At 44.2% G+C, this 23,698-nt stretch overlaps 1 protein-coding gene across 1 annotated transcript in view; it reads right to left on the bottom strand.

Annotated features, from left to right (window-relative positions):
* Positions 1 to 23,698, bottom strand: part of BACH2 (BACH transcriptional regulator 2) — a 182,799-nt gene that overhangs the window by 4,326 nt on the left and 154,775 nt on the right. The window contains exons 6-7 of the mRNA XM_014881433.2: positions 11,359 to 12,903; positions 1,900 to 2,106 (exon numbers count right to left, since the gene is read on the bottom strand). Coding sequence (XP_014736919.1) covers positions 1,900 to 2,106; positions 11,359 to 12,903 — 1,752 coding nt within the window. The remainder of the gene's footprint in view (positions 1 to 1,899; positions 2,107 to 11,358; positions 12,904 to 23,698) is intronic.

The raw sequence follows: 23,698 nt of genomic DNA, 5'->3' as shown, positions 1-23,698 counted from the left end.
CTGCTGATCACAAAGTGGACAGAAGACAACAAACGAGTTTCCAGTGGTCATGTGTTGTGTGTTTATTCTTTTCCTTGTCCCTGTCTTCCAGCTCAGGGGGCTGGATACCTGGAGAACAACCATTCTTACTATTGAGTAACACTAAGGCAATGAAGGCACTAAGTACCTCAGCCTTTTCCTCCTTTGTTGCTATATTTTTCCCGCATTCAATAAGATATGGAGATTCTCCTTGGCCTCCCTTTTCTTGCTTGTCTGCTCCTAAAACATTTTTAATTGTAATTTACAGCAGTAGCCAGGTTAAATTCTAGTTGGATTTTACCCTTCTAATTTTCTCCCTGCATAACTTCATGATATCCTTGTAGTCTTCCTGAGTTGTTTCCCCTTCTTTCAAAGATAATAAACTCTTTTTTTTTCCTAGAGTTCCAGCCAAAACTCTCTGTTCATCCAGGCTGGTCTTCTCCAGTGTCTCACATTTTGGCACATGGTATGCACATGCTCCTGTGGCTGCAAGATTTACTTCTTGAAGAATGTCCAACCTTCCTGGACTCCTCTGCCTTTCAGTACTGCCTCCTAAGGGATTTTTCCCAGCCAGCTTCCTAAACAGACCAAAGCCTGCATTTTGAAATTCCAAGGTGGCAGTTCTGCTGATCCTCCTACTTAGTTCTCCAACAACCAAAAACTCCACCATTTTGTGATTACTGTGTCCAAGAAGGCATCCAGTCATCACTTCACCCACCAGCCCTTCACTGTTTGCAAACAGGTCCAGTGGGGTGCCTTCCCTACTTGGCTCACTCACTGCATATTGCCACATATTCAAGTCACCTTTGCTAAATAGAAACATCAACTTTATTTGGGAAGAATCCTACACCTCAAGTGGTTTTCGATTCCTCAAACTGAGCAGGAATCAAGCCTACAGGGCCACTTCCATAAGCTTTCATTCATTCTCCTGAGATGTGTTTTTGTGCTAGGGAGAGGACTTGAAATTTTTGTTTTGTCTGTCGACAGTTAATTATATCAGACAATAACAGCAATGTCACAGGATTGCATGAAATCAATTAACTAATTTTCATGTGAAGGCTACAGGTATAAGGCTGAATCACCCCCTGCTGCTAGTCCAGCTCTCAGAGTGCTGCTCCTGAGGCTCTGGAAGTGAGAGACAGGAACTCCTCCCCATCACCAGCTCAGTGCAGAGGGACAAGCATGTGCAGCTAAGACTGGACCTGCTTCTTCTGACAACTTGATGAGGATCCATCCACTCTGTCACTGTGCAGAACCTCTGACTCACCCTGTGCATTATACTCAGTGCAGGAAGCAGTTGCTCACTATTTTGTTTATCTTTGTTGTTTGTTTTGCATCAGTGGAGCACTACTCTGAAGAATGTTTTGATTTTGCTTTTTTTTCCCCCAGGGCTTCATCAGCACAGCATCTGAAGGCTTCACAAGCCTTGGTGACTGAAGCCTCCCAACCAGCTTGTGAGGTCAGTGTCACCTCCCTGTTACAGACGGGAAGCAGACAGGCACAGGCAGCAAGTGAGTAACCCAAAGCCATGCAGCTTCCTGCCATTTGTGAGGTGATGGTAACTCAGCTTCTTCCAACAGATCCCTGCCTCTTTCACACTATGTTTCCTACAGCTTGAGCAGAGAACAAAAGAAATTAAGCACATCAAATCCCACCTGAGGTGCTCATACCACGACTAAAAGCAAGAAGAATTTTCTGAGCAGCCACTTGGCCTCGCTCCAGTCACCCCATTCACATTAAAATGTGGTGGCACTGGCCACTGTGCACTCTGCCCATGAATGTACGAACTGACTGAACCCATTGAAGTCTGGAATTGCTATAGGTGCCCTGCAGGCTACAGTGTGAGGGCGAGCTGGGCCGTGGCAAGGGCACAGAACTCACCAACTTGCGGATTTCACATTCGAGGTTCTGAATGCAGTCCAGTTTCCTCTTGCGGCAGCGCTGCGCTGCAATGCGGTTCTTGCTGCGCCGGCGGACATCGTGGATGAACTCGAGCTGCTCTGAGGTTAGCTTGTGCATCTTTATCATCATCTGGAAATCATTCCTTGGAAGATCTGTGATTTGATCAACAGGAAAAGGAAGTTTCACCTAAAACAAACAAACAAACACAAGACAAGAGCAAAGAGTCATATTTTGCCTGCTCAATGCAAGCTGAACAACAGTGAGAGGAACGACGATTATCTTTTGCTGCCACCCCCTCAATAAACAACAAACCAAGTTTTACACTGAGCAAGTTCCTCCCTTGTGGCACATTGTGGAGGTCCAGATGGTAAGGATAAGATGATAATTGTACTTAAATCAGCAACACATATGAATCCCAGATAAAAATTTCATCTTTCTACAAAGCCTTAATAAATGATCTCATTGCATTAAAAGAAGGTTCTGTCCACGGCCTACTGGAAAGAGTGAAGTACCTTGCTGCTATTAAATTCAAACTAGTTTCAAGGAAGGGGCTATTACCACAGCAGGAAACGTGTCTTTGCTTGGACTGCAGGACTGAAAGTTTGATTAAGCATGAGGTTAAAAATACAACCTGACACCTCGAGTGGATGAAAAATACTGTATTGCAATTAGGAAAGGTCACCTAATCAGCATTTCAACGGAGCAGTACACTATGTAAGAAGAAAGGGTCAGAAGAGTGAGATGCGACATATCCTATCCTGCTAAAATATATACATTTAAAAATAAACCTATATATGTTGACACTCTTAATATTCTTGCAGATTAAAGAGCACTGAAATTGTGTTTCTTGAAAAGGTCAGGGTCTGACTTCAAGAATCCTAGCAATTATGGATTAAAGCAGAGCAAAACACAGAGCTCCCAGCAGTTTCAAGCAATGAACACACACTGTGGGAAAAGCTGGAGAATGGTGGATGTGCTCAAAGCATTTTAGGTTTTTTCACCCAAAATCTATCAGCTTGCTCAAATCAAAGTAAGCACTTCTCCTTAGAACCTTGCTTCACTTAGAGCCTCAGACTGATAACTATCAAAAAACTGATGCTCCTCGGCCAACTCTTGTATTTGGTGGTCAAATAAGAATCAGCTGACCAAACTGAAGGAGACGCAGAATAATTTCATTGACCCCCTTTTTTTTTGAGTCATACCCACACTGCCCAAAAGATGGCAGTAAATATTTACGTTTCTGTCCCTATTTCGTACAATTGAACCTCTGGAACAAGGAGACTATTCTGCACGCAGGCTATCAGAGAAGGTAAGTTGCTCCAGCCAAAAGGAAAACATGGGTTGAAAACATTCCTTTGATATTTGAAACATGTATTGTCTTCAAATGGTGCACTTAAAAATTATTTGGAAATAAAGAAAGTAACAACATGGATTATAAGTTATCTTCTTCAGAGAGCTGAGTTGTTAAAGCAGAATGGTTTGCTGAGGACACACGTACACCAACACACAGTGGTGGCCCCTGGCATTGACAGCCATGGACCCTCACCAGACACCTGAACCTGCCATAACCAGCTCCTCACCTTGTTTATGGGTGTTCCTGGGTGTTTTCTTGTACCCTACTAACATTGCCCTGTGCGTTGGCAAGCCTGGGGTACATGGAGTTCTGTGCAAACACTTACCACATGCTTTCAGATGGCTTCATGCCCTGAATGTTCATTCATGCCCCTCTGCCCCACATTTCCAGGCACTGCTTCATAACACCCTACTTGACAGGTCAATTTAAACCAGCAAGGAATGCCAAAGGCTGCCCAAACCCTCCCAAATTCTTGCTTGTACACACAAAGGCTGACCTTAGGCACAGTGATGTGAACTACCTTGTTTACAGACTGCCAGTAAATGACATGAAACCTGTTTGATTTCCCCTTCCCAGCCTTTGGATGTCAACATAAACTCAGTGTCACCTGCTTTTCTCTCAAGCTTCAACCAGGGTCTGAAAATGAAAACAGCCAGTGCTTTCCTCTGAAAGACACCACAGTTTCACTGCAAAACCAGCCCTTTCATGTTCACAGTCTTTCCTTATTTTCTTAAGACCAAAACGGAAAGCAATGTTAACTTTCTTTCTCCCTACCTCTCCCTTCCAAAACATATTTACTTGCAAGGAGGAGATGTGCTTGCAGCTGGAATGGGAATGAAAGAGAAGCAATTTAAATATGTCAGGTAGAAGTTGCTGAAGGGATATGGGAAAATAAACAAAAACAGATTCATTTAAAAAAAAGAAAAAAAAAAGGATTGAAAATAAAACCATCTACACAGCAGATCAGAGACTGCTATCAGTAATCCCAGCATAATCCCACTCCTGTCACAGGCAGCACTGCACAGGATTAAAAATGTGAAAGGGAAAGTGGAAGTGAGTCAGACTCATTTCCTTCACCATTCACAGCATTTTTATTGCCTGTCTCCCTCTTCGAAATCAGCTGTCAACTGAAAAAAAAAAATACCAACCCACCAAGCTTTTGGCACGGACACAGTGAATAACTGCACCGGGGTGTTGCTGCAGTGAGAGGCTAAAGTGTTTTACATCTGCACAGGGCAAGACTCTCAGCTGCTATTTATCATAACAGAGTGGTGAGTCATTTAGCTAGAGCCTGCAACTGTGCAGTGCGTGGGATTCATCTGACTCACCCAGAGCTGCCTGAAATGATGGGCTGGGACTACCTAATGTCCTGGTCCCTTCAGATGGCAATGCTGCACGGCTTCTCCCTCCTTCTGGCTGCAGAACGAGTGGACTTAAAGACTCAGAAAAGATTCTGCATCTTACAGTATCTATGGGAGATGATGGAAACCTTACCTGGAGTCTGAGAAAGACAGTCAATCTTTTCTAAGGTATGAAAAGAAAACCCCAACGTGTATGCTTTCTCATAAAGTTTTCTTTCCAATTACTATGATTTTTTTGGTTCAAACTATTTAAAATTAAAAATGTAAGTGGGATCCCTGCTCCTTCCAGGAGTTACTCCAGCCAGAGCTAACCTCACAGAGCTCCAAAATCTTGCCTTATCAGCACAATTACTCTGTCCCTGCATTTTTACACCGGCAGCACAAGCTTGCTTTCCACCACTCAACAAATAAACTGGCACCTTCTACCACCACTGCAGACTCTATTGCCCCAACTCTGACTAGGACAGCCAATCCACCCTGGGGAAAAAGGAAACCTGGTTAGGATTTTGTGGCATTTCAACCCCCTTATTAGCATTAGGATGCCAGTGTAAATATCAATGCTTTGTGAGGCTAAGTTAGAGCAGTGATGTAGACAGAAGGGACAGTGACTTACTCAGCACATGCAAGGCCCATAAATAACCAATTAATTCCTTCAAGCTTCACTAGTTAGTGCCAGCTTGGATCACATGCCAGTTACTGCTGTTCTGCTCGTCTGTTGTACCAGTTACTGCTGCTGCTCTCCCCCCTTTCTTTTTCATCTGGAACAAAGGAAAGGACTGAGGACCTATATTCACTCACATTAAAATATAAATGTCAACTCTTGGGAATTTCTTTATCCTATGGATAACTTTAGTTTTTTCATTCTCTCTTTATATTTTAATTAAGACATCACCTCACCCTAGCCAAGTGCTAGTAAAGACAATGAACTTCCCAAGCCTCGCTTTAACATCACAGTAACTAAAAGGACAAATATATTATCCATAAGTAAAAGCAACCATTATGTATTGGGCATGGGAAGGTGAAACTCATTGTACCAGTTGGTCAGTTGCTCCAGAGTTGTGAGAAAAAACCCTGCTGCTTCAGTGCCCTCAAATCCTGAAAGCCTCTGACACTTAAACCTGCTGACTCCTTGGAAGGCTCTCAGGACCTACCCAAGCAATCCAGCACAGGGGCTCAATCATACTAATGCCTTTTTTTTTTAATGCAGAAATGGTTACTTGGCTTCACACAAAAGAGCCCAAGACATTAATGTTGTGTTTCCAAGTATCTTCCTTAGCATGCAAGTCTGTCTTCCACATTCAGAAAGGAAATTCCTTCCAGGACAGGAGCTGAGGTATGTCCACCTGTGTTAGGAGCTCAGTTGTCTACAGGGTATTTCAGGCACCACCTGTGGTCCTACAGACTAGGAACCCATTCCTGTCCTGATTTCACCTGGACAGAGGCTATCGAAGAAGCACAAAGGTAATGGGCCATACTTTGTGTAAGGGATAGCCAAGCTGCATTTTCTCATCCTGCCGTCTACTGGCACAGGTGGAGCTTTCAAAACACCTCCTTTTTCCAGGTGTCAACTACACCAAGATGGCTGAGGACTGCAAAAGGGGAATGATGAGCCCAGGCAGTGAAGATCTACCGTTGTGTCAACAAACCAGGGACTAAATGGTCCCCCTTCAGATCAGTAGGTTCCACTGCAGACAGTGTTCCATCTGACACAAGACAACTGATGGCCCCATAGGTCAACTCCAGCCTCACCTTGTGAAGGCCATGAGAGGTGTTTGGGTCAGAAAATGCTGTCTGAGAGGACACAGCTGTGGACCTAATGGAAGCAGGCTGAGTAACCTTTTGGTTTGCCACCTGCCTCACAGAAGTGGGGGACCAGGCTAATCCCACGGCTGAATGCTTTAACCCAGCAATCAGGAGATGTGGATGGGGTTCTCATCCTTCAGCCCATGACTTGGACCACACACTGCTGGTGCTTAGAATGCTGGGCTGACCTCTTCTCATTCACTGCTTGCAATGTCCCCAGCTTCCAGCCCTTCAAAGGGCACAACAGTATGATATTCCTGCCATTTAACAGGCTTCTCTGAGACCAGGGAGTGCACAGAAACACAGACAGAAGCCACAGGTGCACTTAAGAATGGAAGATCAGGCAGTGAAATGAGAGGGGATAAAGTACAGTATTTCTCTGAAAGAACTGCTTTTGCAGCTTAAGAACTGGAGTCCTTCAAGAGCTCGTGCAAGGTCTTCAGATCAGGGTATAAAAGAATTGGTTGTAGGGCTCCACAAAATTATATAGTGTTTAAAATGACCCTCCTGGAATTTCAAACTCTCAGTATTTTTGTAGTCCACCAATTCTTTGCTGCCAGTATGGACACCATTCCTACTGAAGAGAGGAAAGAAAAAAAACTTCCATGAAGTTTATCTTACAAGACTGATATTTGACAAGACGCTGTTTAAACAGACATTGAGAAACAATTCCCAGTGCTCTGCTGATGCCATCCTAGTCAGGAGAACATCTACCAGAAAATCTGGAGACTAATTTTTCTCATTTTCAAATTTGCAAACCTAGTAAAAACAGGAAAGCTGGTGTTACTGATCATCAAATTCTGGGGAGGTATCACATACCACAGCAAGTTAGAACCTTCTCATGTATTTTTCTTGGTTGCCCTTTTTTCCATGTAACATTCTTCACTGATTAGGAATATTTAGTAGTGGAGCAGTCTCCGATTAGGTAACTCAGCATAGTTACAGCATACTTCTGGTAGAGTAACTTTGGTTTACTCCACTTTTCTGGGGCTCTGACTTGGAGTACTTTGCTAAGCACCAGCAGATGAACAGAGGCTGCCTGTCACTTAACATGGAGGGATTTCGACTCTTGCTGAAAGTTATTTACCTACAATATCCTCAAAGGTCTAATTGCATTAGCTTTCCCTTTATGAAAATTTCCTTTGAAAAGTGAGTCACTAACCCAGGTGGCAAATTCTTTTGAAATACAGATGAAAGGACATTAAATGCCATTCTCTAGATAGTAATAGTTCTTGGAAAACTCCACCTCTTACCTCCTCTTACCCTTGTTTATTTTTTTCCTCAGAAAACTCAGTTATCAAATTAGACTGAGCTGAGATTTCTTTTTAACTGGTTTAGTAGTACAGTATTTTTTACAAATTTTCTAGCAGATAAAAACTCTTAAGTACTCTCAACTCTTCCTTGCTGAAGAAAAGGAATGCCAAGAAAAGTAGGTAGTGCAGAAGTTTCTGTTCCTAAGTAGGTTAACAGATTGACAGACTACTTCCTTCTCAACAATTCATTATTTCAGGGCTTATTGTTTTGTTGTTGCTATTTTAAGCAAGATTGTCAGTACCTGCCGGTAAGCACTGAGCTTTAAGTCTTCTCTCTAGTATTATATCTCAGTAATTGATTTTTCACAACCTGTGGAGGCCTGAGAGCTGAGTGAAAAGACAAACTATTAAATATTTCTGTGAAGTCCCAATAGCTCAAGTAATAGCCCTGTTCCTGCAACTCTGTACCATGGGTACACCCTACATTCCACTTGCTGCTTTTGTCAGGAAGCCTTAACAAATGCAGAAGAGTCTTGGTGGCTCCAGGAAGGGAAGCAATAAGCAAGGACATCCTGGAGAAGATTTACCAAGGAGTGTTCCAAGGACTGCCACCTCCTCTGACAGCTGTGACTGTCATCTGCACCCTCAATAAGACAGAGGCTCATCACAGGGTGGGGTCACCTTCACCCACACAGCATCATGCTGAGCCCTAGCACCCCACTTCTGGCACCAAACAACGTTGGCCATGCGCTTCTGAATGGCATCTCTCTGTGGGAAAGCAGAATGCCTGAAAAAAGCAGATAGAAATCTTTAACCTACTTCTCACACAATCAATACCCCAGCAAATGATGGTTTGTGACATTAATTCTGGCAGCAACAGTACTCTGGGAGCCAAATTTAGACCAACTGGGTCCAAATTCCAGGGGAACTGAGCAGCCCTGTGAGATAAGTGACAGTCAGAATCCACCAGGCTTATTCCTGTCAGGCCATCCCACCCCAATGAAAGATGACCTGCAGCAGAAGAACCTGCATGGCCATTCTCCAGAAGGGCAAGCATGTCACCCCCAGATATCTTATCAGGTGCTTTTTGAATAGAAGCCCAGAAAACACTGTGTGTTCTGATATGGAGGGGGAAAGGGACCTGTCTGTGTAGTCATCAGGACAGGAAGGGCAAAGCAACAATTTCAGGAATGGAGAAAGATTCCCATGCAGCTTGCAGGGAGGTGAGGAACAGAAAGCTGTCCATTTCAGACAGCTGTGAGTCTCTCCTGCTGTTTTAATCACAGCCAAACTGCTAAAAGCAGGTAGAGCAACTTATACAAGAACTTCCTGCTGCTCTTACATATTTTCGACTGTCTGGTTTGAGATACCCTTTACTGAGGTTTCCACAGCAGCAGATCTTGCAGCATTGCAGGATACACACCCCAAGTCACTGTATTAATACAGTATTGTTTAATGAGGCTGCAAAGTCTGTTCTTGTATTGGTAACAACCTTCAGAAGATCAATTTTTAAACAAAATCTCTACCAAACCACTGGTGTGATCTGTTTACCCGTGGCTTGTTCAGGATAGTGCAGTGCAACCTCACAGAGCATTAATTTCCTCCCTACATTTTTAATGCCTAACAGTCCTAATCAAAATGCCCTGGGCTAAAAAAAAAAAAAAAAAAAAGCCTTATCAGCAGTCCCAGGGAGAAAACTTGCTCAGCACAGTTCAGAAAATTTTCCCCAGAGGAAACCAGCAGCAAAACCAGGAGTGGAGCAAACCTTTCCTAGCTCTGTCTCAGAGCCAGATATCTGCCTGCCAGCAGCACACCCAGATAGCCTCCTATAGCTGCCTGTTTGCTCCCTGTGTGTCCCTCATCTCATCCATGGCCTCCTGCACATATTCACACACTTTTTTTCTAGGAAACCACCACCAGTCTCCTGTAACCTTCTAATTTCACTCTTCCAGGCTCATTTTTGCTGCAGCATATTTCCACACAATTAGGTAATTATGACAGCTAATTCATTATCAAAACTCAAAAGTCTAACCTCTGCCCCCTGTGCTGCCTCATGCTGAACAAGCAGCACACATGGGTGGAAATGGATGGTCCCTGGTCCCTGCTGCCCTCTGCCCCTTGTAAAGGCAGGACATCACTGAGTAACCCACCTATACCCAAAAAGAGCTTCTGTAGGGCTTCCCAAATGAGATCTCCTGCACATTATCCCAGACAGCCTCCCAGAGAGACTTCTCTCCCTTCTGCATCATCCCCTGCTTACGACATGAGGGTGAAGAACTGTCCTCTCAGAATCACTGGCCCAGTGTGACTAGGGGTTAGACAACTAGAGGCTCCCCAGGCTCTTCAGCCCTTTCTTAAAGCTAAGCAGCCAGCTAAAGGAAGCACCCACATCTGTCTGAAGAATAAAGCCTGGGATGTAGCTGGAATAAAGACTGAGGGACAGAATAAATGACAGAATAAATGATGAATGCTTTTCATCTCCATTCCATAACTAAGCTGACAGAGTTCTGAACTGGGTGCTCTCAGCATATGAACACCCCAAAGCTGCACTCGTTGCTCCCCACACTGAAGCACAAGCTCTCATTGGAGAGCACTACTAGCACTACTTCTATCACTACTAGCAGAACCTGATATGTGATTTCACCCAGATGTTCTCTAGGTCATGCAGATTCCTAATGAAACTTCGTGAATAAACATCCAGTCTTTTCCACTTTCTGGGCTCCACAACACATCTCCTTAAGTCTGCTCTCAAACTAGTGACTTCACACAGAAAAATTTGGTCGTGGTTAGTCAGTTATCACTGCAGCACCTTCAGCTGGCCCACTTCTAGTTTTAGAGGGGGTCCCTCTTTTTCCTCCTTCTTTTGGGAGAACTATATGGAAATTGACGGCTTGCTCTTCAGTCTCAGATCATTCTCTTGTCATTCCCTTAACAATCCTGGAAATTAAAGGATAACTTCTCTCTGAAACCATTCGTGCCATGGCTGCTACAGCTCACCACCCAACAAAATGTCACAGGCAGGGGACATGATCTCAAGCTGTCACATAATAGAGGCAAAACCCAGTACCTGAACGTGCAAGATACACACACACACACACACACACACACACACACACATACATGTGTGAAGATGACTTGAATGCCATTCCCACAGCACAGGGTGGCCAGATATGCAATTGTTTGAGTAATTTCACATTTCTGCTGGCAACATGCAGCCTGGCTCTTCAAGCAGCGTGCCCAACCCTTGGTGTGAGGAAAGGCACAGCTTGAGCAAACACATCTGCAGCAATACCTGGTGGAGCTGGAACCACCTCAGCAAATTAAGAATAAGGAGCAGCTCTTTGTGCCACGGAAGCTGGTGAGGGAAGGAGGAAGACAGGACACTGCTGGCAGACTCCTAAGCACATCAATGCACTCTCATTATTCAGCAGTTTGCTGTTTTCCTATACCCAAATTTTTAGAAGTGCTGAACACCTCGGAGGTCAAGCAGACCTATTAATGTGAAGTCAACCATGTGCACTCAGCTGGTGGGGGAATAACCAGAAGTTACTTTTTGCCTCTATAAACAAAGAAAGTGCTGGGGAAATACAAAGTCATTTGAGAGAATCAAGGAGCAATTAATCGGGTTATAACAACTGTGATATTTGTACTTATCTTAAATCCCTACCTCATGCCCTCTGTCTTGCACAGGACATGATTCACTGTCTGCTTCTGAGAATGACCCAGACTCATCGCTGGAGTTTGTTCCATAGGATGGCTCACATTTAATCTGGGCTCGGACCGGGTTGTACAATCCATCCCCCACCACGCCGGGCTCCTGGTGCTCGGGCGCCAGGAATCGGGGGCCTTGGGAGCAAGGGGAAGAGGAGAGCTCGCACAGACGCAGGCTGCAGGGAGAGCCGCCGCTGCCGTCCTCTGCGTACGAGTAGGAAGAGCACGAGCTGGAGGTCCTGGTTCTGGTTTCCAGAGGAGGAGAGCGAGGGCAAACTTTAATTGGCACCGGACAGCTGGTGTTCGGCCGCATCCTTCCCGGCAAGTGATCAGCTGTCAGTCCGCTGTGCGAGTAGGTCTGAGAGCTGGGGAGAGACTGGCTACTGCCAGCCCACAGACCCTTTGGCACAGTCTCAGTGAGGTCTTTGTCCAAGCTGCTCACACCAGAATATGAATGCACCGAAGTGTTTACTTGGTCACAAGCATTTGAAGAGAATATAACGCTCCTCCTGTCCAGTTCCCCTTCTTGCTTACACAGAGTCTCAAAGCCGGGCCCCCTGAGTGGTGATCCCACGGTGAAGTTGGAAGCATCCTTCTGCATGGCATGGGACTGTCCATAGTTCCCCGTGAAAGGGACATAGTCAGTTTTGTGGTCACCCTGAGTTGTCCCTTTTTCAAAAGGGCATGCTGGACTCCTGCCAAAGTGCTGTTGGGAAGTGCTGGGGAAGCCAACCAAATCTATGCTTTTTGTTCTGTTGAAGAAAGACCGCAAGCAAGAAGGAGAAGACCCACTTTTTGGCCGGTCGACACAAGTGAGGCTTGGCTGTTTCCTGTCCATTTCAACATCCCCTTCTTTATCCCTGATGTCAGGTTCATCTCCAGACAGGCAAAGTGTGATGCTTTCTTCATCGTTCTCTTCATTCTGAGGCTCGCTTTTTATCTGCCCCATAGCAAGTCCTGATTTGAGGCCATTTCCAGAGCTCTCTTCACTGAATGTGCTTGCAAAACCTGAGGTACTGATGTGTGATGTGTTGTAGACATTCTTGGTACAAGCAAGCTGGTATTTCTTGTATCTGGGGTACCGTGTTACTGCATCTTTATCCAAATTGTCCTTGCTATCTCTCAGCATGTCAGAGTCAGGCAGCATCCCTTCGCTTTTGTCTGCTCCAGCAACAGTGGTTTCAAAATTGAAGGGTTCTTGGTGCATCCTCTCCCTTGGGCAAGATATTTTTGACGTCTCCGATTCCATCGTCTCCTCCTCGTCTCCATCGGAGTTCTCCTCATCGTGCATGCGCTGGCAGGTGGTATCTTTTTTGCACAGGAACAGGCCATCTTCATTGTTCAGCAGTTGTGTCTGGAGGAAGCTGAAGCAGGAGTCCTCCAGGTTGTGCATGCGCAGGAACTCTGCGCAGTGGATGACCTCCTGGATGTTTTCTCTGCTGAGTAACAGCTTAGCAGTGTAGGCGAACTGTAACAATGGACCAAACCCCCTGACAGTGACCTGTGAAAAGAGAGAGGGAAATTGCCAGCGTTACCATCAGCTCTTGCTATCATCCCAGGTCCTTCATCGTGTGGTTAGACACACAAACGTATCTGGCATTCAGAAATAAATACTGCTCAACACCAGCTGTTTTTCTGTCACACCTGCAGCGATGCTACATCCAGGAACTAGCACTGCACCCTTTGTGTTGCTCCTGCACAGCACTGTACAGGTTGAACTGAGCACTATTTTTCCTAAGCATCTTGAAGACCTATGAACTAAGTCTCTGTCCTAATAAAAGACTGACAAAATTAGCCTGGACACTGCTAAGTCTTAAATAGATTTCATTTGAACTGTGCTGCAGCACCCAATCATGAAAGCACCAATTCAATTTTGATTCTTCTGTTCTGATGGAAGGTCCAACAAAGAGTGGTTTCAAGCTTAAGATACCACTTAAATCCAGAAAGTGTTTTGGGAAGGAAACACTTAGTATTACAGCAAAATTCAACAGAAGGCATCTTTCTACCTCTTTCAGAAGCAACCCATTTCCTTTTTTTCTTCTCAATTTTTTGCAAACCATTGCTGAATACATAATAGGTAAGTACAGACTGCATAACTCTCCTCCATCCCATGGAGATTATTCCCCTCATACTGTTCCCGCTTTTAGTGAGCCTGAGGTACAGCTAACAGAAAAGAAATTATATTTATAGTTCAAATAATATAAATTATTCTGAGTCCCACCTCAGTACTTAATTTCCCACCATTTTCTTTGTAGAAAGAGTAAAAATTGTTTCCAGGAGAGTGATCTCCAGTCAGCTGTTCCAGGTCTGACTTAAGCCCTGCTACTCATCTTGTTTTCTTTCCATATTGTCTATGGTATGGAAATCTATGTATGTAATCCATTTATTACATTGATATACCATGCATTAAAAAGTACACACTTCCCCCTCCCCCATTTTTTACCATTGTATCTTTACATACAGCTATCAGATAAGTTGCTAAGCCACATAGTAAACTATACATATTGTCTATTTGTGACAAAAATACTTTGACTGCCACTAACGTCTGTTAACTTTTTTCTCCCAGTGGGTATGAAACAAAGAGATTGGAAAAGTTATTCTTCATGAAGCAGCAAGAGGCTTCTTCAGAACCACATCTCACCATCAAGGATTAAGTTTTCTGCACAAGAAAATTCAGTGTCTTGGCCACAAGGTTGAGAAGACCACAACTCAATTTCCCATTGCACCAACCACCTACTACATGACTCTGGTAAGTCCCTTCAGTCTCAATTCACTGAGACACCTTCTTGCCTTTCTCGCAAGTAGCACTAATTTATCTGAGCTCCCTGTGCTTTGCATACCAGGCAAAGGCCTCTAGATGGGATTCAGCACAGCCAACACCTGCATGTCTGTGTGAGGTTGGGACGTACAGCCTGCAACCTCCTTCTGGATGCAATGTCTCTGGTAGGCATCCCCAGCTCAGTTTCTTCTATTAAAACAAACAAGAAGAGGAAGCACTGCTGCCTCCTTTTTTTGCAAAATGGCCTAAAGACAGAAGGGGAACCTAGAAAGTAGGAGACCAAGTTCCTTCCCCTCAGGCTGTGAGGATTGAAACTCCCATTTCCCAGCTCCTCAGAAGGGTATATTTGGGATGGTATGGGATACCCTGAAGGTGAGTTGCTTTTTACTATTCTTCCAATTGAATTAATGCCACTGAGCAAAGAAGCTACTCAAAAGGCTGGTGAGCCATCAGGCCATGAATTTGCAAAGGTCTAATTCCTGACTGGAGTGCATCTGAGTGAATAATTTGGTTCATCTCAATGAAAAGCCTATAAAGCCCTATATTGCCTCAGGAGCAGTGCTAGAGTTCAGAGATTTTTATAGAAAATCCTGACTTCCAGAAACAAGCCTTTGTTATTCATAGATCTGTATTTATGATGGTGGATTATGAAGACACCACAAATGGTGCAGATTTTGATGGGGAGAAAAGTATTTTCTAACACCTCTAAAATTGCTCCCAATAGCTATTCCATCCATAGTATTACTGCTCTATCTGCTATTTTAAGAAGCAGTGCATTTTCATGCACGCACTTACACACTTGCACATTCCTATTTTACAATATGCCTCTGGTACAGAATTGCCAAGATTTACAGCTGGCTATTAAACCAATCTCTGCTTTATCAGTGTTACACTTTCTGCCTATTTGTTAGATTATCAGCTCACTAAAGGCCTATCTGCATTTTATCTATGCAGCATGATTAACAAAATTGCTCGGGAACTTAATGAGCTACTCGCAGGCTGATGGTAAGATCTTCAGTGTGGGGGCTTACATATTGCTGCATATCTTGTAAGCTCGGCAGCAGCGTAGGTCTGCAGGGACTCTGGAGCACAAACACAGCTCTCCTGGCAGTGGTGGCACTTGGCCACTAGGTGGAATGGCTGGAAAGCAAATTAAAATAATTTTCTGCGCTGGGCCAGGGTTTCACCTGCCTGCCTGCCGCCCCAGCACAGGCACTCTGCACAGCCTGGGGCTGACTCATTAAACCCCGCAGCAAGGCTGTCTCCCACGCTGGCACAGGCTTTTGCTCCAGGTAAATCACCAGGATAACAAACAGCAGCAAGGCAGCTGTTAGAGCTGTCAGAGAGTCGGAAGCAGAGCACGAGGCTGTGCCGTGAGCTCCCCATGGTGCCCAGCAGATGCCTCATGTGAAGGATGACGAAAACTCCGAGCAAATGTGTGCCTTGACTTCCTTTGAGGTATTACCCAGTGACACAACCTTCACTCTCACAATCTTCAGATCCAAAGGGGGAGAGTTTCTTTTCAAGCACGCGGCACTTGTCATTGCCCTCAGGCAGAAATCTCTCTAGTGCCAATTCCTGAAACTGCACAAACAATAACTTTGGAAACAAACGGGTGCAAAGCTTGCTGCCAAGTGTGAAAGCCAGCGCAAGCTCTGCCGCCTGAAGCTGTCTAAATATTGATTCGGCTCCGGTGGCAGGTTCCCTGCCTCGGCCCCACCAGTTTTGGGACTGCTCGCATCTGATGCATTCTGGCAGGAAGGCTGGAATCGAGCCACTGGAGCATGACTATGAACACTGCACGTTGGGAAAGAAAAGGCTTTGAAGCTGCACGTACTACCACCACACAGGCATTTCTCCAGCAAGAGATAAGGACAGTCTTTTAAAATTATTTGATCTGACTGATGCATCCCAAGTGAAAAAAGTTAGTGAAAACAAGTCGATCTACGTTTGCAGAAGGAAAGAGATATTTTCTCTGCTACAACAGTCTTCATTTACACGTGAGAGAGACCTTTGTTGGATGGGTAAAAACCCACGCCAGCAACAATCCCGGGGGTTATTCTCGATTGAAAATAAGATATCCAAGAGTTGTTTGCTTTTAAACCTTCTTTTCTGTGTAAATTAACGTTTAAGCAGGCAGATCAGTTTGTGGGAACCTCCACTGGGCTCCCTGTCCAAGCTCATATGCCAAGTTACTACTTCCCTGCCTTTCAATCCTTTGCCTTTTTCCAATTCCGTTTAAATGGAATTGACTGGCTACTAGAAAACCAGGCAGAGAAAAAGTAAAGCATACACACAAAACAACAATGCTTACACAGAGAGAAAAGCAAAGATCCTAGCTTGATTTCTTTCCCTTATATTTCAAAGCAGGGCATGAGATGACTTCTTCTTTGTACTTGGAGCATGCCAAACAGCCCACCAAGACTAAGGATAAAGCACTTACTTGTCTTGCTTCTGTCCCCAGCTAGTCTCGTATGCATTAAAACCCATCTAGAGCACAGAGGACATGGGCACTGCAGCCCTGCCAAAGGTATCTGGCACACCTTGCTCTACAGCAATCCAAGAGACCAAGTCCATGTGCAGCTCCTGCCTCTGCTATCCTGCTGCAGGTACACTGTGCTCAGTGTGCAGTAGGGAGGTCTGCATCAATCCAGTGTTGTGGTGATAACAAGCGTGACCACTGTTAAGGTGAGAGGAAACAACTTGTCCTGCCCTTTATCTGCCTCTTGTCTTTCAGACCCAGCCAGCTGAGCTGGGGGACGTGTTTTGTATGGCCATGCCCTTGTGAGTGTGTGCTATTGAGGAACAAGCTGGAAACAATGCAACGATATGATCACCATCAAGAGATGTTAATCAGCATTAGCCATATTGAATTTACCAGCAAAACACAGACAGCAGCCCTGCAGAAAATAAGCACGCAAAGTCTATTTTAGTTCAGTTTGACATTGCTTTTCTCCTTACAGAGTCATGAGGAGTGCGATGCTCTGCTTAGTCTTAATTGATTTAAGTGACCAGACTTCCACTACTTCCTTTGGGAGATCATTGCCAGACTCTACTTAAAACCTCCTTGTGAGGAAATATTTCCCTTATTTTCCTCCATCATCTCTCATTATATTTCCTTGATGCATTCCGGGCAATGCTTTTTCCTTTAGGAGAAATAGTTGTATTGTTGTTAGACTCTCTGCCTTCCCTTTTTGTTGGTCATTAACGAAAAACTGGCTAATTCAAGGAAAAGAATATTGATCACTGTCGGATGGGAGAATAAGAAACTAAGGAGACAGTCAGAAATAAATGCTAGTAAAGGAGGCAGCATTACAGATGCAAATAGAGCATTCTTAGCAAAGCATTCCTCTAGTTCTGGGCCTGTACTATTCTAAAATTAGGAGGAGGGTTAGCTCACTTCCACATTGGGAACACCATCATTTTGTAAGGGACTTCTAGGTCAGAAATTCTATTTTAAACGTAGCTGTACACACACAGGCACCGTGGGAGATGGAGCACTGGGGGTGAACTCGGTCTGGCTCCCTGTTCTATCCGTGTCCTCCATGAGGGCTGATCAGGCATGCCATGGAGGGCTCCGTGCTGTTCTGAGCACACGAGACGTGGCCTCAGAGCACACGCACAGGGCTGACATTTCTGTGGATGGGCTGGAATCACTGTGCGCCGCAGAGTTCATCAGTGCATGCTCATTAGCGAGCTGCCCAGACTTCCAGATGTCTCAAAATCCCAGACAAATAGACAAAATCCCCCAATTCTGCACAGACAGTTTTTCTTATGGGGGGTGGGGGGGGTGGGAGGGAAGGTTATTTCCAAAGGAAACATGGATGTCTGGTAACCCTGCTCGGAATGGCATCTGTATGAAAAGCTGCATCTGGAGCAGGGAAGGTCAACCCCTGCAAAAATGCCAGCAAAGTCTGACTTCAATTTAAAGAGGGGAAAAGTGATTAAGGGCAAGGAAAGATCACTGTAAACATGTAGGAATGTACAACTTGGCAAGGCAGTATCTAAAATGGAGCAAGGAAATGTTTACAGTAATCTGATGCAAACTAACATCAAGAACAGAGAAGAACTGTCTAGTTTGCTACGGGGCGCTATTGGCATTTGCAGCAAAAAAAATTAAAATGTAGGGATTTTTTCCCAACTCTTAACCTAACAGTCAATTCAGAGCGATCTTGGAAGGCTTTCTGGGGAAGATGATGGATACTTTATGAATGAGTACTGCAAAGGAAAACTAACAAAGCGCAACCTTGTTCTGCAGAGCTGGGCTTTAATTTAGTAGACTTTTCCAGGGCTAATTTCTGTGTTAATGAGGGCACAGTGCCAATGATCTGCTAGAAAAGAGCAATAAAGTTCAACAGCAAATGCACATGCAATTGTTCCTTTCCAAATAAAGCATACCTGGGGCACATGCAAAGAACAAACTCATTGGTGGTGGCGTGAGAGGGCAGAGCCCTCTCCTCCCCTCCAGGGATACAATGAAATTTGCAGAACATTCGTTTCTAAATCCAACTGAATTGGGGGTAATTTAGGTGGTGAGACCTCCAGACCCACTGAGAATCACAAGTCCTGACAGAGCAGTGCAGGCACATGTTATTATCTTTACACATTTGAGTAGACTTGTTAAAACTCAATAGGAGCCAACTGATAGGTTTGTTGGGAAGCATTCAAGCTGCTTTTAGGTTAACGGTTTATATTTTTAGTATTTTGATTTTCAGGTTAAATTCATCACCAGGCACCTAAGAACAGTTAGAAACCCCTCATCTTTAATCTCCAATCATTGATTCAAATAAGCCATTTTGGGGAAGGAAGAAAGGAGGATTGAATCAAACCTCACATGCTGAATATCAAATATCGAAGTATTATTTAGAACAACTGGATGGAAAAATAGCAGAAATGTAAGAGTTTCTTGCAGAACTCCAGATGAATCAGTTATTGTTTCATAGCAGGTCTACTTCGGTACCTGTTTTACTGGCCTTTCAGCATTGCTACTGCAGTCTAAAGGCACGCGTAGAGCTTTTTAATCCATCTCAGCCCTGACGTTGCCTAATACGCTCAAGCATGTAGCCAACAAACCACCAACTTTTCACTCAGCCCGTGGGTTCCCAGCACTACAAGTTATATAATCAAACACATGCTAGAAAAATAGGAGATAAGATTAGTGACAGTTAACTGCTGCTATTTTTTTTCCATAGCCTGAAGAAGGTCTCTGGGATTAAATATTAACTCTAATCTTATTTGCTATATTTAGCACACAGTGTATTCTTTTTCTTCTACAGCCAATTGCAAGTATAGCACAGAAGTTATTTTCAGAGGGTAATCTGATAACCAAAATCAGTCACCAAAGCTGTTATTCCATTAAGAATTAAGAGACTTCCTAGGTATTTACTTAGTTATTTTTACCTGGGATGGTGAAGCCTGGCTTTTTACTAGCTTGATCTTATTTGGTTTGGGAAAACTCTCTGAAAGATTTAAATATATTACTAGGCTCAAACAGGTCAGTCACTTGCAAAACCAACGGTGTTAAGACATCACGGTTTGTTCCTATATGTGCACACAGGCAGGATTGTTTTGAAACCATGATCCTTTTACATAAGGTGAGAACATGCAGAAGGCAGGAAAAAATCAGAAGAGATGATAAACAGCAGAGTACTTTTGTAAGGCAATGCCACACCAGCATTTTACTGCATTTCCCCTCTTTAATGTAACAGCATTTAAGTGTACTCTTACCAGATGTATTTCCCTTATTTATTTGCTCATAAGGCTGTGGAGCTCCTAAAATGAGTGACCGCTCTTTAAAAATTCCACTTGGGTGAGAAGCATCAGATGCTGGTATTTGTAATATGTAAGCTTTTAAACAACAAAGGAATGTACAAGTTGAGGATGAAGAAGACCAACAAAGAGAGGCCTTTGTTTTCACTCTAAAAACATTTTTTAAATTAAGCAGATACCCTGCCAACCCCAGTTTAACATTCTCTGGTGGTACTGCATACAAATTTTGTGCAGAAGAGTAACCTGAAGTCCAAGTGACAGTGTGGCCTCTGCCACATCACATTGCAGGTCTGGGAGCCCACCACACCATCACCATGCATTCCCGGGGCACAAACACACACCAGGGGAGCAGAGAAACTAGACACACAGATCCTTTCTTTAGGAGGCCCATTACCCAATTATTAATTTCCAAAGTCCCCCCAGAAAAAATGCCATATGCAAAGCCACACCCTGAGTGGTCTAAGGGGTATCCTGGTATCTTTCCAGTGCATCCTCCACAGCCTCTTGAGGATGCCAGACTGAGAGCTCCAAGAAGATGCTTAACTGCCCTTAGTGGTACTTTTACTGAAGATGCCACACTGGAAGTACTTGTGCTTTCAAAGGAAAAAACCCTCCAAGTGCCCTCCTCAGCCTTCCCCCTGAAATCTCCGCTGTCAGCCAGACAATAACTTTACATTAGAAGCCCTGACAGTCTGCATGAGAGCAGAGGGAAACCAAGTGACTTCTCATTCTCCTCTCTCTGGCATAATGAACGCATCCAGGGGCAGCAAAGCACTTCAAAGAGCCTCCTCCCTCGGCAGCCGGCAGGGAAGGAGAGACCCCGATCCCTCAGTGCCCGCACGGCATTCCAAGGTGGCAGGTGTGACCGCAGGGGGCGAGACGGGGAGCAAGGAGCAGTCATTCACGCTAGGCTCGCCTGGACGATGGGCAGCAACCATGGCAAGCTGTGTCCAGTGCTCCGTGAGAAGTGCGTCAGTGCTGACGGCGGGACAAGGGGCTTGGAATTGATGGGCAAGCGCAAAGATGGCGTAAACAGCCACGGGATCGATGAGCGCGGTATTGGTTATGTCAGCATCCGACCACACATGACTCACGGGTGGAGTGCAAGAGCTCAGGCACCCACAGACTTAGCTCTGTCTGAATCAAATTCACTGTGGCAACAGCCCCAGCTTTGAAACGCTCTCAAAAACCCCAGGTCTTAAGTCTGGCACCAATAATGTCAGAGGAACCAAAGGGGAAGAGAGAATCAGAAGATGTCTAGGAAATAAAAAACCATAACCTTGAGTGTAGTAAAAGTAAAAATAATCTCTGATCCAACTGCAATGCTTATTTTAATCCACAACTTCTAGTTTTATTTCCTCTTAGAGTTACTGAAGCCAAATTGAAATTCTTTCAACCTTTCAAAAGTGAGACTGGTTTCAAATCAAAGCAAAGAAGTTACTTTTGGAAATCATGACAGTATCCCTGCATGTTTTCAGCATCTCTGAAAATTCTGAGGAAAAAGCAATTTGTTGAATTTGCCACACCTTTCAGAAAAAACCACAGTTTATTGAGAAGGAAGGTAGAAATCATAGGCATAAGCCTCTAAACTTTGCTGCAGACAGATCTCCATGCAGGAGACAGCAGGCATCTTACCAAAGATGAGTGAATACACTTGGAAAACTGAAAGGCTATAGGATGGGAAGTTCTGGTGCTCTTTCATAGCAGGGATGCACTGCCTGCATCACATCTACCATAAACATTGGTCACCGCCAGATGTACCCATTGGGCAGCCTTAGGTTTTACCATTCACAGCAAAAAGGGACATTTGTCTGCATGGCTGCTGCTCTGGGCCACAGAGAAATTCAGAAACTCAGTCATGAGAAGCTGGGCAGCTCAGGGAGGCAGGTCTGTGCTGCACCTCCCTCTGCCACCTCACAGCAGCACAACACCTTTGGCAAAACAGCTCTTCCACTGGAGGGGAAACTTCTTAAACCCCTGCAAGCAAACCTGCCACATGATACCTGCCAGAGCCCTTATTTTAAAATTTCACTCAGTAACCTGTTTTGAAGTCAAATACCATTTTATTATTTTTTCCGAACTAATTCTGTGGCTTGGCCAAGAGAGTACCTGCAGGCAAGCCTAGCTGAGAAGGCTTTGGGAGGAGAACTTTGGGGCTGCTAAGGTGAGACTCTGAGTGAGGATGTTAAAAAGGAAATTAGAGATGAGGCTATTTCAAAGAACTGTCTCTCTAAAGGGACAACATGGCCACAATGTTACTCAATCAACTAAGCACACTTAAAAAACAGTGCACTAATTAGCAGTTTAAACACTCAGGCATGAACTGGAAGAGAAAGCAGAGGGAAACATGGCTGTGGTACCTGGCTGTTTCAAATACTTTTGTGTTTCCCAGTGCATCTTAAGAAAACTGGAACACAGTAACGAAGGATGACACAAGAAGGTGGCTCAGCAGAAATGCTGCCTGCGCTCCCTGGGTGCCTGTGCAAGCCATACTGAAACCAGTGGAGAAGAAACAAGCAGAAATGAACATATTTTAACCGAAAAGTATCATCAGAATTAAAGTGCAACTGTAATTTAAAATTAAAATTAGTCCCACATTTTTGCAAAAGGAAAATTAAACTGACCCCAAGATTAAAAAAGAAAGAAAAACAAGAGGAAGTGTTAGCAGTAAGGGGGGGTGAGGAAGGAGTGGGAAAGCTTTCACAGAATATAAATTGTGAGAAGAGTCTGTGAAAGATCTGTTTAAGTGCACAACATGTGCCAAAGTAGATAGAAAAAGAGAAAACAAAAGCAGTTTCGGAACTTTTAGAATAAAGAAAGACTCCTAGAAGCCTCCAAATTACATTAGGTAATACCAAAATAGTCAGAAAATGAAGATAGTGTAGAAATTTGCTAATTCAGAGGGTGCTTAGAGTTTCCGAAGCTGTAATTGATATACAAGTAAGCACAACAACACTGAAAAATTACCAAGACTTGTAAATTCACCAAACACCTCCTTCCCAGGCATGGCAGAATGATGTATTTATGCACATGAACTATGTAATAGTGTATTAAATACACAGTGCGTTCAATACACTGTAATTACTTTATAAAAACAAGGAGTACTTCACAGCAAGCCACCTCACTACAAGCCCTACTATTATACTCCATGATGTGTAGGAGAGGAAGAAGCAGGTTCTGTCAGATATGATTTAAAAAACCACAAGGTTGCACTCTGAGGAAGAGCACTAACTCAGAAGAGGAAGGAGAAGCAGGCTCAGGAGATGGGGCTGGGTAACATCCGAAGCAGCTCACGGTTGCTGTCGTGGTTTCCACGGGGCTGATGACACCCATGCTTCTGGCACTGCCTGTCACCGTGTGCTGGCACAGCACAGCAGATAAAATCACTGGCATCCTTACACTGGGGGCAGCAGACAGTGCTGCCCAGCAAACACTATAGCATTTTAAATCCAGAGACGCTCTCGCTGGGTTGTGGATGGAAATGAATGTAAAGGCTTTACTATTGCATTTCAAGAGGAAACCAAGCAATTACAGCTATTAACTGGTAGGCTGAAACCCTGTAAAAGTGACCCAGCTTCCTACAAGCATCTTATTTTTAAAAGAAAACCTGTCAAATGATGCATTTGTTCCAGTTTTCCTTCTCCTCCGGTATTTGGACTTGCAATTCTTCTGCCATCACCTTGTTTTTGTTCTTGCATGGCTACAACACATCTGAGGATTTCAGATCTGATGGCTTTTGTTCCACTGC

This window comes from Sturnus vulgaris, chromosome 3, assembly GCF_052056855.1.
Source record: "Sturnus vulgaris isolate bStuVul1 chromosome 3, bStuVul1.hap1, whole genome shotgun sequence".
Lineage (NCBI taxonomy): Eukaryota > Metazoa > Chordata > Aves > Passeriformes > Sturnidae > Sturnus > Sturnus vulgaris.
Note: the sequence above shows the minus strand (reverse complement) of the source record. Positions and strands in the feature narration are given on the sequence as shown.